Genomic DNA, 14,646 nt, shown 5'->3' with positions numbered 1-14,646 from the left:
CTTGTTTTAATCCATACAAGGCTTTAAGCAACTTATAAACATGATTTTGAAATTTTTCATTTTCAAAACCAAGAGGTTGTTTCACATAAACTTCCTCCAAAATATAACCATTTAAGAAAGCACTCTTGACATCCATTTGATATAAAATAAAATCCTTATGACATGCATATGCTAACAACATCCTAATGGATTCTAACCTTGCTACAGGTGCAAAGGTTTCATCAAAATCAATTCCTTCTTCTTAGTTGTAACCTTGAGCCACTAATCTAGCTTTATTTCTTACAGCCACACCGGATTCATCCATCTTATTTCTAAACACCATTTAGTACCTATTATAGATTGATGTTCAGGTTTAGGAACTAATTCCCACACATTGTTTCTTTCAAATTGATTTAACTCCTATTGCATTGCCATAATCCAAGATTCATCATTTTCCGCATCCGCAAAGGATTTGGTTCAATTTGAGAGATAAATGCATTATGCTCACAAGTATTCTTAAGAGATGATCTAGTTGTAACACCTCGTGAGGGATCTCCTAAAAATACATCTATAGGATGTGAAGAGACATACCTCCACTCCTTGGGGAGTGTTTGAGAAATACCTTCTTGTTGCTCCAGCTCCGTATTTGTTTGCTCTTCTTGTCTATCCTCTTGATTTTCTTGTGATGTATTCTCTTGAATCTCTTTTGATGATTCTTCTTGTAAATCTCCATCTGCATCATCATTAGCAACTCCTTTCTCCGCAGAGGAAGGGTTAGATTCATCAAACGTAACATGCATGGATTCTTCCACAACTAAGTTCTTTTATTATAAACTCTATAAGCTTTGCTTGAGTTTGAATACCCAAGAAAGATGCCAACATTAGATTTTGAATCAAATTTACCAAGATTATCTTTTGTGTTTAAAATAAAGCATTTGCATCCAAAAACTTTGAAATAACTAATGTTGGATTTTCTATCTTTCCAAAGCTCATAGGGAGTTTTGTTGAGATGAGGTCTAATCAACACCCGGTTTAAAACATAGCAAGTGGTGTTGACGGCTTCAGCCCAAAAATATTTAGGTAAAACATTTTCATTTAACATAGTCCTAGCTATTTCTTGAATAGACCTATTCTTTCTCTCAACGACTCCATTTTGTTGTAGAGTCCTAGGTGATGAAAATTGATGCTCAATGCCAAGGTTATTGCAAAAGTTCTCAAATGCATGATTTTCAAATTCTCCTCCATGATCACTCCTAATGCATATAATATCATGCCCTTTTTCATTTTGTAATTTCTTATGAAGTACTTTAAAGGCATCAAGTGCATCATCCTTATTGGCTAAGAATAATACCCATGTATATCTAGAAAAATCATCCACTATCACAAATGCATAATACTTGCCATTTAGGCTAGCGTATCTAGATGGCCCAAAAAGATCTAAGTGAAGGAGTTCAAGTGGTTTTGAAGAAGAGATATGGTTTTTATTTTTGAAAGAGGTTTTGATTTGTTTTCCAAATTGACAAGTTTCACAAATCTTATCCTTTTGAAAACCAATTTTCGGAAGACCTTTAACTAAATCATTTTTCGAAATTTTTGAAATCAAATCCATACTTGCATGTCCTAATCTTCTATGCCATAGCCAACTATCATCATGTAATGCGGAAAAATATTTATCAAGATTAGATGCACATTCTATGTCAATGGTATAAACATTACCACATCTATTACCAACAAACAAGATTTTGTCATCACATGAGTTCTCAATAACACAACTAAATTTGTCAAAGATAACTTTATAACCTTTGTCACATAATTGACTAATGCTAATTAAGTTGTGTTTCAAGTTCTCAACCAAACATACATTCTCAATTAGAGTTGAGGAAACTTTACCAACATTTCCAATTCCAAGAATTTTTCCTTTTGAGTTGTCTCCAAAAGATACGTCTCCACTATTTTCAATTTTGGTGAAGCTTGAGAACCATGAATAGTTTCCGGTCATGTGCCTTGAGCAACCGCTGTCCAAGTACCAATTATTTTTCTTCTTCTTTAAGCCCTACAAGAAAAAATCTCAAGTTTCAGGTACCTAAAGCTTTTTGGGTCCTTGAGAGTTAGCAACGGTTCATTTTGGAACCCAAATGCATTTGACACCATAATATGCATTCCTTTTCATGGGACATCTATATTTCATGTGACCATTTTGATTACAATAATGACATACAATCTTATGATCATTTGTGGAGGTAGCTTTAACAAAATAATTCTTATAATACTTTTGCTTCAAGTTAGGCTTATATCCAAGTCCTCCTTTATCAAAAACACATTTTTGTGAGTTAAGCATATTATCCAACATCTTTTGCCCATTTGTAAATTTCAAAACAATTTCATTCAATTCATTACTCTTTTTCTTGAGCATTTCGTTCTCATTTTTCAACTCATCTATATGTGATTCTAGATGCTCATGTAAAATGCTAGGTTTCTCATTTGATAATGCAATTTCATCTTGCAATGTTTTGTTCCCTATTTCTAGGCATACAATTCTTGCATTTAGAGATTCATTTTCATTTTTAAGCTTTGCCATTTCCTTTTTAAGACATACATTCTTTTTACCAATCTTCATCAACTCATTATGCAAATCTTTAAAAGCATCATACAATTCATCATAGGTGGGATCACTTACCTCATTGAGATCATCATCCCCTCCTATTGCCATGAGTGCTAAGTTTTATACTTCTTGCGATCCTTCTTCATCACTTGATTCTTCCTCACTATCATCCCAAGTTGCAACCATTGCTTTCTTCTTGAGTTTGTTGATAAGTGGGCACTCCGATCTTATATGTCCAGGTTTCTTGCATTCATAGCATGTGATTGCCTCCTTCTTCTCCCTATGGTTCTTGAAGTTTCTGAAATTTCTTCGCTCTCCGATTTTCTTAAAGAATTTTCTGAACCTCCTTGCTAGCATGGCTAGCTCTTCATCATCTGGTTCACTCTCTCCATCACTCTCATATTTTGAAGCTTTGAGAGCAATGCTTTTCTTCTTCTCCTCTTGTCTTTTTTCTGCAGCTAAATCCTCTTCATATGAAATGAGAGAACCAATTAAATCATCAAGAGGTAAAGTATTTAAATCTTTGGCCTCTTCAATGGCGGTTTTTTTAGGTCTCCATTCTTTTGGAAGTGACCTAATGATTTTCTTAACTTTCTCACTATTTAAGAAGGTTTTCCTTAAGGCACATAGGGTGTTCACTATGTCCGTGAATCTATTATACATAGAATACACATTTTCATTTTGTTCCATTTGGAACAACTCATATTGACAAGTGTATCTACTGATTTTAGACTCTTTTACTTGATTTGTCCCTTCATAGACAACTTCAAGTTTGTTCCATATCTCTTGTGCACTTTCACAACTAGATACTCTATGGAATTCCTTCTTATCAAGGGCACAAAATAAAGCATTCATAGCCTTGGAGTTTAGAGACATTTTTCTCTTTTCTAACTCACTCCATTAACTTGATGGTTTAAGAATATCATCTCCTACTTCATCTTTAAACATAGGCATGAATGGACCGTCACAAACAACTTCCCAAATTTCATAATCTAAGGCTTGCAAGTAGATTCTCATTCTAGTTTTCCAATAAGTATAGTCATTTCCATCAAAGAATGGTGGTCTAGTTGTAGATTGCCCTTCTCTAAAGGTTGAGTCATTTAAGGTTGCCATGGATCTTTTACTTTAGACGATTAAGTCTTAACAAGAGAACAAGGCTCTTATACCAATTGAAATACTAACTAGGCAAACCCAAGAGGGGGGGTGAATTGGGTTATTAAAAAATATTAAATTCTAAAGCAAAACTCAATTCAAACCCAGCACAAATTTAAAGCAATAATAAATAAATCAATCACAATATAAAAAGATAAGGGAAGAGAGAGCAAACACAATGATTTTTACGTGGTTCGGCAATCCCCGCCTACGTCCACGCCTCCAAGCTCACCGGGCTTGAAGATTTCACTAAGCTAGCCACCCAAGGCTTCAAATGCTTACAATTGACTTCCAAGGTGTCAATGGTCCTTTACAACAAGAGATTATCCCCAATCTCTTAACCCAAGTGTATCCCAACACTTACAATCATTCAAAGTAAAAGATTACAAATTGTTTTTCTCTCGCACAATATCTAAGATTACAAATCAATGCCCAATGTGTGAATAGATGAAAAGAGAATGTGTTTAAAGCTCTATGAAGATTGTATTCTCGGATATAAGCTCAATGGTAGTGTTGTGATCAGCTCTTGTTTGAATTCAAATGAGCTTATTTATAGCTGCAGCTGAAAACTAGCCGTTATTGACTTTCTGCACACTGTCGGATCGCCGCTAACTAGATGTCGGATCGCCGTTTGACTGGTCAATATGACCGTTGGGGCTGATTTTCAAATTGTCGGATTGCCGTTATCTAGATGTCGGATCGCCGTTTGTGTCCAGAGGCTACATTTCAGTTCTGGTTAATATCGGCGAGCCGTTTATCAAACTTGTCGGATCACCATTTTTATCCAGAGGCTACTAGATGATATCGGTGAGCCGTTTATCGATCTTGTCGGTTTGACGTTTATGTCCAGAGACTGCCCTTCAGTTCTGGTTGATATCAGTGAGCCGTTTAGTAACATATCGGTTCGCCGTTTAGGTCCAAAGGCTACTGGTTGATATCGGCGAGCCGTTTATCACACATGTCGGTGTGCCGTTTACGTCCAGAGACTAATCTCTATTTCTGCTTGAAATCGGTGAGCCGTTTATTACACATGTCGGTTCGCCGTTTTCCATAAAAACTGCTGCAGTGAGCTATTTTGCAAGAAGACTGTTTTGACTCCAAATCTTTACTATTCTTTATGAGGCTTGTTAAAGATAGAGAAAATTATGTTGAACTCTTAAAAGATTAACCAAAACTTAATCATGTTTGTTATCATCAAAATCAATGAAGAATTATTTAGGTTAACAAGAAGAACATCCAAGGGAGAGTGTTTTAAAATAATTACAATTATTTTGATATTCATCAAAGCAACTTTTTATCTTCCCACCAAACTACTCTTTATCTCATATAACTCTCACTATCTCATAAGAATTTATGACTAATGATGCATTTATTACGAATCATTTACTTTATTTGTATGATTATGTAATTATAAAAAAAGAGCTTATATCCTTATTTGTACACACTTGTGAATGAACAAACGTGATATATAGATTATTGTTGTGTCTCTTATTAGCTCTCTCTCTCTCTCTCTCTTATTATATTGTTATTTTTTTCTAATTGATGAAAAGCTAAACAAGGCTTATATTTTTATATTATCTCTCTATTTTCTTTTTGTAATTCATTAAAGTTATAATTTAACGTAACTTCTTTTAGAATGCTAAACTTGATTAAATTTCAAGCCCTATAATTAGGTTTCATAGTAATTATATAATACTAACCCATAATAGATTGTTCTTAATAACAATTCACACAATAAGTACTTTTATAATAATTTTTATTAAATAAGAGTGTTTAGAATAATTTTTAAAGTACAAATAGCCTAATTCAAAGATGAGTGCTATGCTTTTTTTTTCTTAGGCCTAGCATGGCACACGATTGTGCCCAAGAAAAAGCATAGAAACATTTTTTTTTAAGAGGACATGCTAAGTTGTTGACATACTTTTTTCAAGTTCATGTATTTTTTTTGAGTTAACATGCCTTTAATCAAATTCAATAGAAATCAAAAGTTGAAGACTCAAGTCAATAGTCATTAATAATAAACTAATAGTGGTAAGTGAATCTAATACAAACTACTAACTTAGAGCCTGAGATATTAGAATTCTTGCTTCTTCTTCTTATAATAATAATAATAATCATAATCATAATAATAATAATAATTTTTTCTTAAAGGTTAACATTTATTTGTTAACTTGAACTTACATAGAGTTATAAATTATAGTCTACAATAGGGATGTCAATTTTTCCCGATATTTGGGACGGGATTGAGATATATTTTTGTCCCATAAAAAAATTTAAGGACGGGAGTAAGACATTTTTTTAATCCCAATTACATATACGGGACAGGAGTGAGATTGGCAAATTACATCCCATCCTGTTTCATTGCCGATTAAGAATGTAAATTTTTCCAATTGGGACCCATCTCTTTTGGGACGGGATTTCGACATATTTTTGTCCAAAAAAAAATATAGGGACGGGACTGAGATATTTTTTCATTCCACTTGCATATACAGGACGAGACTGAGATTGGTAAATCCCATCCCATCTCATCCCGTCCCATTGCCAACCCTAGTCCACAATAATATTAATGCTTACAAGTTTCAAATTAAACTATAATAATTAACAATTAACTTTTTGATTTATAATAAAACATATTTCATTCACAATTTTATTTTCATGTGTAAATGGTAAAAAATATTTCGTTCACAAATGAAACATATCTCATTTGACTAATTTATAATTTTATTTATCAAAATCATGATATCATTTATTCATTTAGTAAATTATAAACATAAAACAATTAGAGTGTTTTTTTTAAACCAAGACTTAAAGTAATTTAAAAAACTACGCTAATGAAATACATTAAAAGATTCAATTTCAAGCTATTTATAAAATTATAAAATTTTCAAGTTTACTTTTCATTAAAAAAATTATTTTGATATACTTTAGCCATTTGCTAACCACCAATAAAGCATACTTATTGTAGGCTTTTTCACATATTATACTTTAGTCCATATCTAATCGTGTCATGTTTTTAAGGTTCAACTACCTAAAATTCTCAATCCAGCCCAATTATCATACGCGTCATGCTCTGCTACATGCCCAACCAAAATATGCTTATGTTGTGCCATGCTGTGCCTGTGTCACCTGGCCTATTGGCCATCTATATCCTCTTTTTTTTTTCTCTTTAGAGAATCTAAAATTAATTGATTTCATATGTATATTGCATAGAAAAATGAAGTATGATTTCACAAAAAATTAAAGACGCATAATATATTGAATACCGATGCATATCTTTTTTTAAAAAAAAAATCCAATATGTGATTATGTTGATCTAGTGAATAGTAGAATGATGCAATTATTATATTAAAATTTATGAAATTTCATTGGCAACAAATAAATACCACATCTTACATCTTATGGATTCATTTTTTAAATATATTAAAAAAAAAAGAGGGTAAGGGCTCGTTTGATAAAGTTGTAGCTTTAAAATTTTATGCAAGCCATGCTGGAGAAATAATCAGTTGTGAAGAGAATTAGTTAAATGTTTAGTTTAGACTACAGTAAGAATACAAATGACCTAATTAGACATAATTTTGAATAAAATTTAATTATACATTTATAAGCCTATATGTAAAATATTTTTAATTGTGTATATATAATATTTGATAGCTAAAATAAATATTTTATATTATTAACTTTATTTTTTATTTTGTTATATCTATATAATTGTTGTTGTTGTTGGTGGTGGTGGTGGTGGTAGTAGTAGTAGTAGTAGTAGTAGTAGTAGTAATTTGTTATAGTTAATAATTTTATTTCTTAATTAATAATGATAATTTTAGATTTTTATATTATATATGAGAATATATATGGAATTGTATTAAATATAAAATGATTTTGAAATCAGATTTTGAAAAGTTACTTCTTCCATGATTTTAAAAATCAATAGTAAGATGAAATGATTTTACCAAAAGTAATTTCTAAAAATATCTATTAAATACAAAAAATAATTTTTAATTTTTTAAAATTACTTTTAAATCTACCAAAAATAATCCCAAATAGGCTCTAAACTAAGTCCATTTCGCGTTCGCGTCTCCTATCTCTCTTAAAAACCACTCTAATTTAAAGAGGCATTATTTGCAGTGCATTAACTATAAAATGTCAAGTTTTAATCTCAAAACAATACTAGAAAGTGTATGGATAAGATAGCGTCACAATACTTTCCACGGTTCCACTACATATAAACACAGAATATATTTCCTCTACGTTACAACCACTCTTAACTTAAAGAGGCATCATAGGATTCATTGTTTGCAGTGCATTAATTATAAAATGCCAAGCTTTGATCTCACAACAATACCAGAAAGTGTATGAAGAAAGCATGTCACGATACCTGCCACGGTTCCACCGTGTGTGTAAATATAGGCACAGAACATTTCTCCTCTAGGTTATAAATTCTTCTATATATAAAAAAAAAGAATATTATTTTACATAATTATATAAAATATATAATTTTTTTATAAATAAAAATTTAATGATAATTAAAATATAAAATAATATTATTTTATAAGATACATGAATTTTTTATAATAATTTAATAATTATAAAAATATAAAATAATAAAATTATATTATTTTTTCGACTGTTAAATAAATAAAGACTGTAAAAGAATCTTACGTGATTATACAAGAGGACAAAAGCCATAAAAATATGATATTTTTTAACGCTACTTGAGTCACACTGCAACATCTTTAACCCTTAACCACATTCAGATATCCGACAATACATAAACCGTACGTTTTTCCAATTTGAATCCTCTACGAAAGCGCTCCATCCCAGCCAGAACCAAGAATCAGCATCATACTCTGAAAGGGGCCCACCACGCAACTTTCCAAATGGAATCACCGAGTGGCGGCTGAGTTAAGAGAGTATCAGCCGAATCATGCGAATCCAATGAATGAACATATCCTTCATTTTGGTCCGGGTCCATACGGAAAGCCACACACACACGAGCGAACGTATCCGCCCCTAACTCCATCCACATTCATCAAAGCTCTCCGATTGTTGTTAAAGGCGTTATGGACTTGTAGCATGATTCAGAGTTCCCACCTCCGATATTTGGAGAGTCAGCACTGACTACTCGAGTGGCGTGATATTTCGGTAACTGCCCCAACCTCCGAATCTGCAATTACAAAATCACCCCTTCCATCAAATACGACAACTTTTTGCTGCTATAAAAAACTTGAGCGCTAGTTGGCTCCGTCGGATCATTTGTCTTTGCGAATTGGTGACCGTCGGTCCGGTGGAGAGAAAATGGTGTCGTGGAATTCAGTTCCGTTGGAAATAACGTACCAAGTCCTCGGATGGATCTCATTCGTTGCGTGGTCCGTCAGTTTCTACCCGCAGGTCATCTTAAACTTCCGTCGCAAAAGGTAATTCCTTTTTTTTTTTAATTTTTGATTCAAAATTTGGAATTCAAGCAAGTTGACCCTTTTTTTTTTTTGGTTAATCCATGAAAACGACGTAGTGTTGTGGGATTGAACTTCGATTTCGTGTTGCTGAATTTGACGAAGCATTCCTCCTACATGATTTACAACGTCGTCCTCTTCTTTAGCTCCACCGTTCAGCAACAGTACTTTCAGAAGTACGGCCGCGATCAGGTTCGATTTTACTTTTCTCTTTTCAACAAAAGCAGAACAAGCAAGAAAAAAAATTGATAATAATAATTACTTTTGAAAGCAAATAAGGATTTTTACATTTTTACAAAATTAATGCATATGGAGTTTGACATGCAGATGATTCCCGTGGCAGCAAATGATGTTGCGTTTTCAATGCATGCTGTTCTCTTGACAATAATTACCCTGTTCCAAATTGCAATCTATGAAGTAAGTGCTGCCGTTTCCTAATTAATTTGTGGACTAAGGAATGTGGCAAGTGGGTCATCAATGTAACTTTGGCTGTTCTTCTTGATCATGAGCAGCGTGGTGTTCAAAAGGTATCTAAGATTTCTATGGCAATTGTCTCTGTTGTTTGGTTGGCTGCCGCAGTTTGTTTCTTCGTAGCATTGCCAAACCATTCTTGGCTTTGGCTCATCAACTTCTTTAAGTAAGTTGCTCTTCTTCTTCTTCTTCTAATGTTTTGACCTGTGGATTGGATTATATATCATGGTACAAACACAATGGTGTTTACATAATAGGTAGAGGTGGAGTTAAATTGATCATGTTCAAGCATTTTGGGGGTCCCCATTTGCTTTTGTCTAGTTCCATATTACATGAACGGATTGTTCAGCTTTGACTTTCAAATCTTTTTTCAGATTCTATTTTTAGCTTCAGCTCAATTGTAGTTCTTCCACATTATAGAGAGTCTAATTTTTTGTGACTTTAATCTTATTTCAGCGCTATTCAAGTTATTATGACACTCATCAAGTATATTCCACAGGTCAGAATTGCCTTCCCTCTGAATGTTTAGAATTCATAATGCACGAAACTGTTTTCGAACCGACAAGAATATTCACTATTTATTGAACATCTGTTGATTTTAGTTTGCTATCTGGTATCAATGTGATGCACAAGAGTGAATGGTTTTAATTACATTCATTTATTGAAATGTCTGTATTGATGTTACTGTGGATCATTATTATTTTACTAGGCTTGCCCTTTCGGTCCTCCTGTGACTGTGGATTTAGTATGCTGCAACACTTATCAGCACTGCTAAATTTCATTTTTCCAGTTGATGTCATTAGTATTGATTCATTTTTATTTTTCAAATTTTGTTAGTACTTTCAGATTTGTGCCACTCCCTCTAACTCATTTATCCATAGAATCTTCAACCCTGCAATCCCATTACAACTTCCTTTGTTATTATTTGGGTCGTGCTTGACCTAGTTTAGTTATGGTACTTGAAAATTTTAATCAATCAATTGTTGAATTTGTTTTTCATTTATCAGAAGTTATTAGGCTTTTCCAGGATTTTCTTGTGATGATATTTTTTACAAACACTTCAGAAACTTTTCTTTTCTCATGTGCAGTCACTTCAGAACCTCTCCTCTAATCTGATGAGAGTAATATTTCACCCGTTCTTTATGTTCCAAACCTTCTTTATCTGATAAATCGGAAATGTTTGCTGAAATAGCCTTGATGCCATTTACAATTTTATTTGATAGAATTTTTTTTCCCTTTTTTGTTTTCTAGTAAGGTAAGTATCTCTTGAAAAATAAATATACTGATAACAAATTGAACAGTAGCATAGGAAATGGAACTGGAGTGAAAGGCATGATCAGGAATGTGATGCTTATGTTCCAAAAGTAAAATTTTAATAATTTTTTCTTTTCCTTTTGCTGAATTTACAACTTTGATGATATGGATCTTATTTGGTAATTTGTTATTAATGTCATGAGATGATTTGGAGATAACTACTGTTTACGAAATGTTGATTTTTATGATCAGGTTAATTGCTTGTTTAGCCACCAGTCATTTATAACTAATTAAGAATTTTGTTACAAAATGCAGGCCATCATGAACTTTAGGCGAAAGAGTACAGATGGTTTCAGCATTGGAAATATATTACTTGATTTTCTTGGAGGGTGTACTAATTACTCACAGATGATTGTTCAGTCTATTGATCAAAGTATGTCGTGTCGTCTCAACCGAATAATCTTTCCTTTGGAATTATCCTTTATGTCTACTGTTGATATTAATTCCGTTGCCTTCTTTTTCCAGATTCTTGGGTTAACTTTTATGGAAATATAGGGAAGACATTGCTATCTCTGGTATGAAATGCTGATATCTGAGACCTTTTAATTCAAGTTTGAATGTTTTCTGATCTTTTGTCCTAGTCATAAGACACATGTTCTGCCTTTTCTTCTGCTTATAATTAAGGTACTTAAAGCTGCTTTAATCTGGGTGTAATTGTTTTGCAGGTATCCGTAGTCTTTGATCTTCTTTTCATATGTCAGCATTATGTGCTATATCCTGCCAAGAAAGCGGTAATCTCTTCTAAACTTAGCAAAGATGGTGGTGTAGAGCCACTTCTTAAGTCTTCTGATCACCCAGAGTCAGAAAATGTATAAAGGTGAAATGCCAACACAATTTGTGAGGACGCTATCTATTTACACCACATAGAAATCAAACCATATTGTTGCTGCATGCACACCACATCAGCAATTTGTATGATTTTCTTACTTGTGTATAGGAAGAAACAGTCATGTTCTGGAATTAGAAATTACTATCAAATATGATTCCTGTAATTGGTTAAAGCTATTAATCTTAAACCATATACTAGTGTTTATCTGGCTCTTTGATGGGGTTTTATGATGGACACACTTGAATGTTGAATCTGATCAGAAAGCCGATGACCCCGAGAGTCAGGAGCAGACTGTAGGAATGCCATGATGCACGGCCCTCCACAACCATACATTGTGATGCGTCTTCATTAGAACCCCTAAACTAATGCCGGCTTTAGCACAAGCATATGGCGTGCTAGGTCAATTTCTTCTTCCTATCCTTTGGTCAAGAACCAAACGTAAAGTGTAAAAGCGTTGAGGAAAATAAGCTATGGAGTGCAATCAAAGCCGCTGCTGTAGTAGCGAGTTGACTTAAGTACAAAAGAAGCTTGATCTATTAAAGTTCATAAATCTACGTTTATGACAATAATTATAACAGAAATTGCAAATCTCAAGAGATAAGCAAATTATAAATTCGTTTGGTATGTAAAAGGATCATGGAATAGATCATTGATGCAGCATATCATTGCCGGATCAATCCTTTCCAAAGCCCTTCTTAGCCCAATAAGACAAAACAAAGCAAATTTTATTTAATGGCACCACAGTTTTTGATCAGCTCAACACAAGCATTGACAATTTGGCACGCACTATATTTCCTTGGTCAACACGTTTTATGACTTTTTAACAATGTGCGTGCACCCCAAGCTATTCTCTCCAAACAAACAAACGAACTCTATTTAAAGAAACCCGCAAGCAAGAACCATCATTAGCTTACCTTCATTTCATTTCTTAAAAGCTCACATAACATTTTGTGCCCAATATGAGGAGAGAAGGTCGCCAGCACGGTATGGTTCGGACCTACCGGATCGCACCGTCTCCATGGAACCCGAGACCCGATGCCCGCACTGTTAACAAGTTCGATTCGCCCCCGACTTGTGGGTTATTTACAAAGGTGTCGCAGCGGCCCACCAACCACTCGAAGTTTACGGGCAAGTGCGGCAGGGCGCGGTGCGTGGACTGTCACATGCACCCGGCTTGCAAGTCCAAGGACAAGACCAAGGGAACTCACAAGCTTATTAATTCACGTGGCTTGGTCTCAAATTATAAGATGATCACGTGGCGGGTCGTGGACGGCCGGCCCGGCCTGAATTTCTCCGGGCTTTCTGCCACGGAGATGTTGGATCATTTGGCCAGTGACTACGTGGATGACAATGTTGATGATGATGATGATGAAGCCAATGATGTTTATGATCACAACGGTCGATATGATCAACGTGACCATGAGCATGAGATTAAAGAAGCTGTTAGAAGAAATGATGATGATGACGACAATGCTAACGATGAAGATCAAGATGTTATGGGTTATTATGACGTGGCATTTGACCAAGTTAATGAGGAAGATGAAGGTTGGTGCTTATTGGGAGAAATCTGATAGTTGATTGGATGGTGCATGTGAATTATTATTATTTTAAATTTTAATTATTTAGTGTTTAAATGTATTGATTATTGCTAAGAGTATGAGATCCAAAAAAGCTATTAGTTTTTCTTGATTTGAAAAATGGATTACATGTGTTTCTCCAGTGCATTCGATATTATCCGTAGGATGCGTAAGCAGAAAGCTTTCGGTTTGTTAAACAAACAAATTAAATTGAATGTCCTTTCAAATGGAATATGAGCTGGAAGAGTATGCATTTACAACTACTTCTCATTAATTGTATATATTTTGTTGGTACACATCCATTCATTAATATTTCATTTTTTTTAATTTTAATTTTTTAATTTAATCTTTCAAGATTTTGTAATTTATATGTGATAGTTGCTTTCGTTCATTTTTTTTTTTTAATATACGTTAATCCCATTAAATGTTGATACCAAATTTATTTTAGCCATCATAATCATTAAGTGTAACATTTCCCCAATTTACTATATGTGCATCAATCACCATTCAATTCCATACCATCGTGTTTCAAATCTAAACACTAATCTGTTTATTTAAAAGAGATTTAATGATTTTTTCATCATGTTATATAAGTTTTCACCGGTATTGATAATGAAGTTATTATAGATCCTTAGATTCAAAATATTTTAATCATCACCATTGATTTAATTTATTCGATAACTAACTACTTAATAATAAGTAGGTAATATTCAAGTTGCTGGTAATACATCGGTTTATGAATATAATTTTATTTTTAATTAATCAATAAATATATTTTGAATTACCAACAAAATTCAAAATTAGATATGCAAATATACATATCATTCGTATGAATGATTTAATCTTAGACAATACATGTTAGTAGAAATCTTTTTTGTCATTTGTTATTGGAACAATTTTTGAAATTACTCATTGGCTAAGATTGAGTTGAGTCGATTATTGCAAAATTTATTAATCTAGTAATTTTTTGTCGAAGAAGAGAGAATTATAAAATGATAAATTAAGATTCAGTTGTGTTAATATTAAAATAAATATTTCTTTATGTGAAACATTGATAAAATCTAACGGTATATACTATGCCACTATTGATGTTGTAATTTGTATAACAAAATAGTAGAATAACTCGAGAAGAAATGATAGGCCATAAATTTTTGTATAAATTATTTCTTACAAATTGATGTGGTGGCAGAAAAATATTGATTAAATAAACAAAAAAAAATTAAATACGCAGAAGAGTAATGTTAAACCTACATACTTGGTACAAATTATTTTGTG

The 14,646-nt window shown here is 33.1% G+C and overlaps 2 protein-coding genes across 2 annotated transcripts; both read left to right on the top strand.

Annotated features, from left to right (window-relative positions):
- The first annotated feature begins 8,715 nt into the window (after nt 1–8,715).
- Nucleotides 8,716–11,998, top strand: LOC102627810 (cystinosin homolog). Its single transcript, XM_006469893.4, has 8 exons — nt 8,716–9,144; nt 9,240–9,372; nt 9,508–9,597; nt 9,693–9,817; nt 10,108–10,150; nt 11,221–11,338; nt 11,431–11,480; nt 11,631–11,998. Exons 1-8 carry the CDS (start codon nt 9,026–9,028, stop codon nt 11,778–11,780), a joined length of 828 nt encoding a protein of 275 aa, XP_006469956.1. The 5' UTR covers nt 8,716–9,025; the 3' UTR covers nt 11,781–11,998.
- Nucleotides 11,999–12,624: 626 nt separating this feature from the next.
- On the top strand, nt 12,625–13,667 carry LOC102628103 (hypothetical protein). The gene has a single exon (XM_006469894.4). The coding sequence runs from the start codon at nt 12,754–12,756 to the stop codon at nt 13,363–13,365; it is 612 nt and encodes a 203-aa protein (XP_006469957.1). The 5' UTR covers nt 12,625–12,753; the 3' UTR covers nt 13,366–13,667.
- Nucleotides 13,668–14,646: the final 979 nt, after the last annotated feature.

This window comes from Citrus sinensis, chromosome 2 (assembly GCF_022201045.2).
Source record: "Citrus sinensis cultivar Valencia sweet orange chromosome 2, DVS_A1.0, whole genome shotgun sequence".
Taxonomy (NCBI): domain Eukaryota; kingdom Viridiplantae; phylum Streptophyta; class Magnoliopsida; order Sapindales; family Rutaceae; genus Citrus; species Citrus sinensis.
Note: the sequence above shows the minus strand (reverse complement) of the source record. Positions and strands in the feature narration are given on the sequence as shown.

Coding starts and splice junctions, on each gene's coding strand:
- LOC102627810 (XM_006469893.4), top strand. CDS start 9,026: ATGGTGTCGTGGAATTCAGTTCCGTTGGAAATAACGTACCAAGTCCTC. Junction 9,818..10,107: donor TGGCTCATCAACTTCTTTAA/GTAAGTTGCTCT, acceptor ATCTTATTTCAG/CGCTATTCAAGTTATTATGA. Junction 11,481..11,630: donor GGAAGACATTGCTATCTCTG/GTATGAAATGCT, acceptor ATTGTTTTGCAG/GTATCCGTAGTCTTTGATCT.
- LOC102628103 (XM_006469894.4), top strand. CDS start 12,754: ATGAGGAGAGAAGGTCGCCAGCACGGTATGGTTCGGACCTACCGGATC.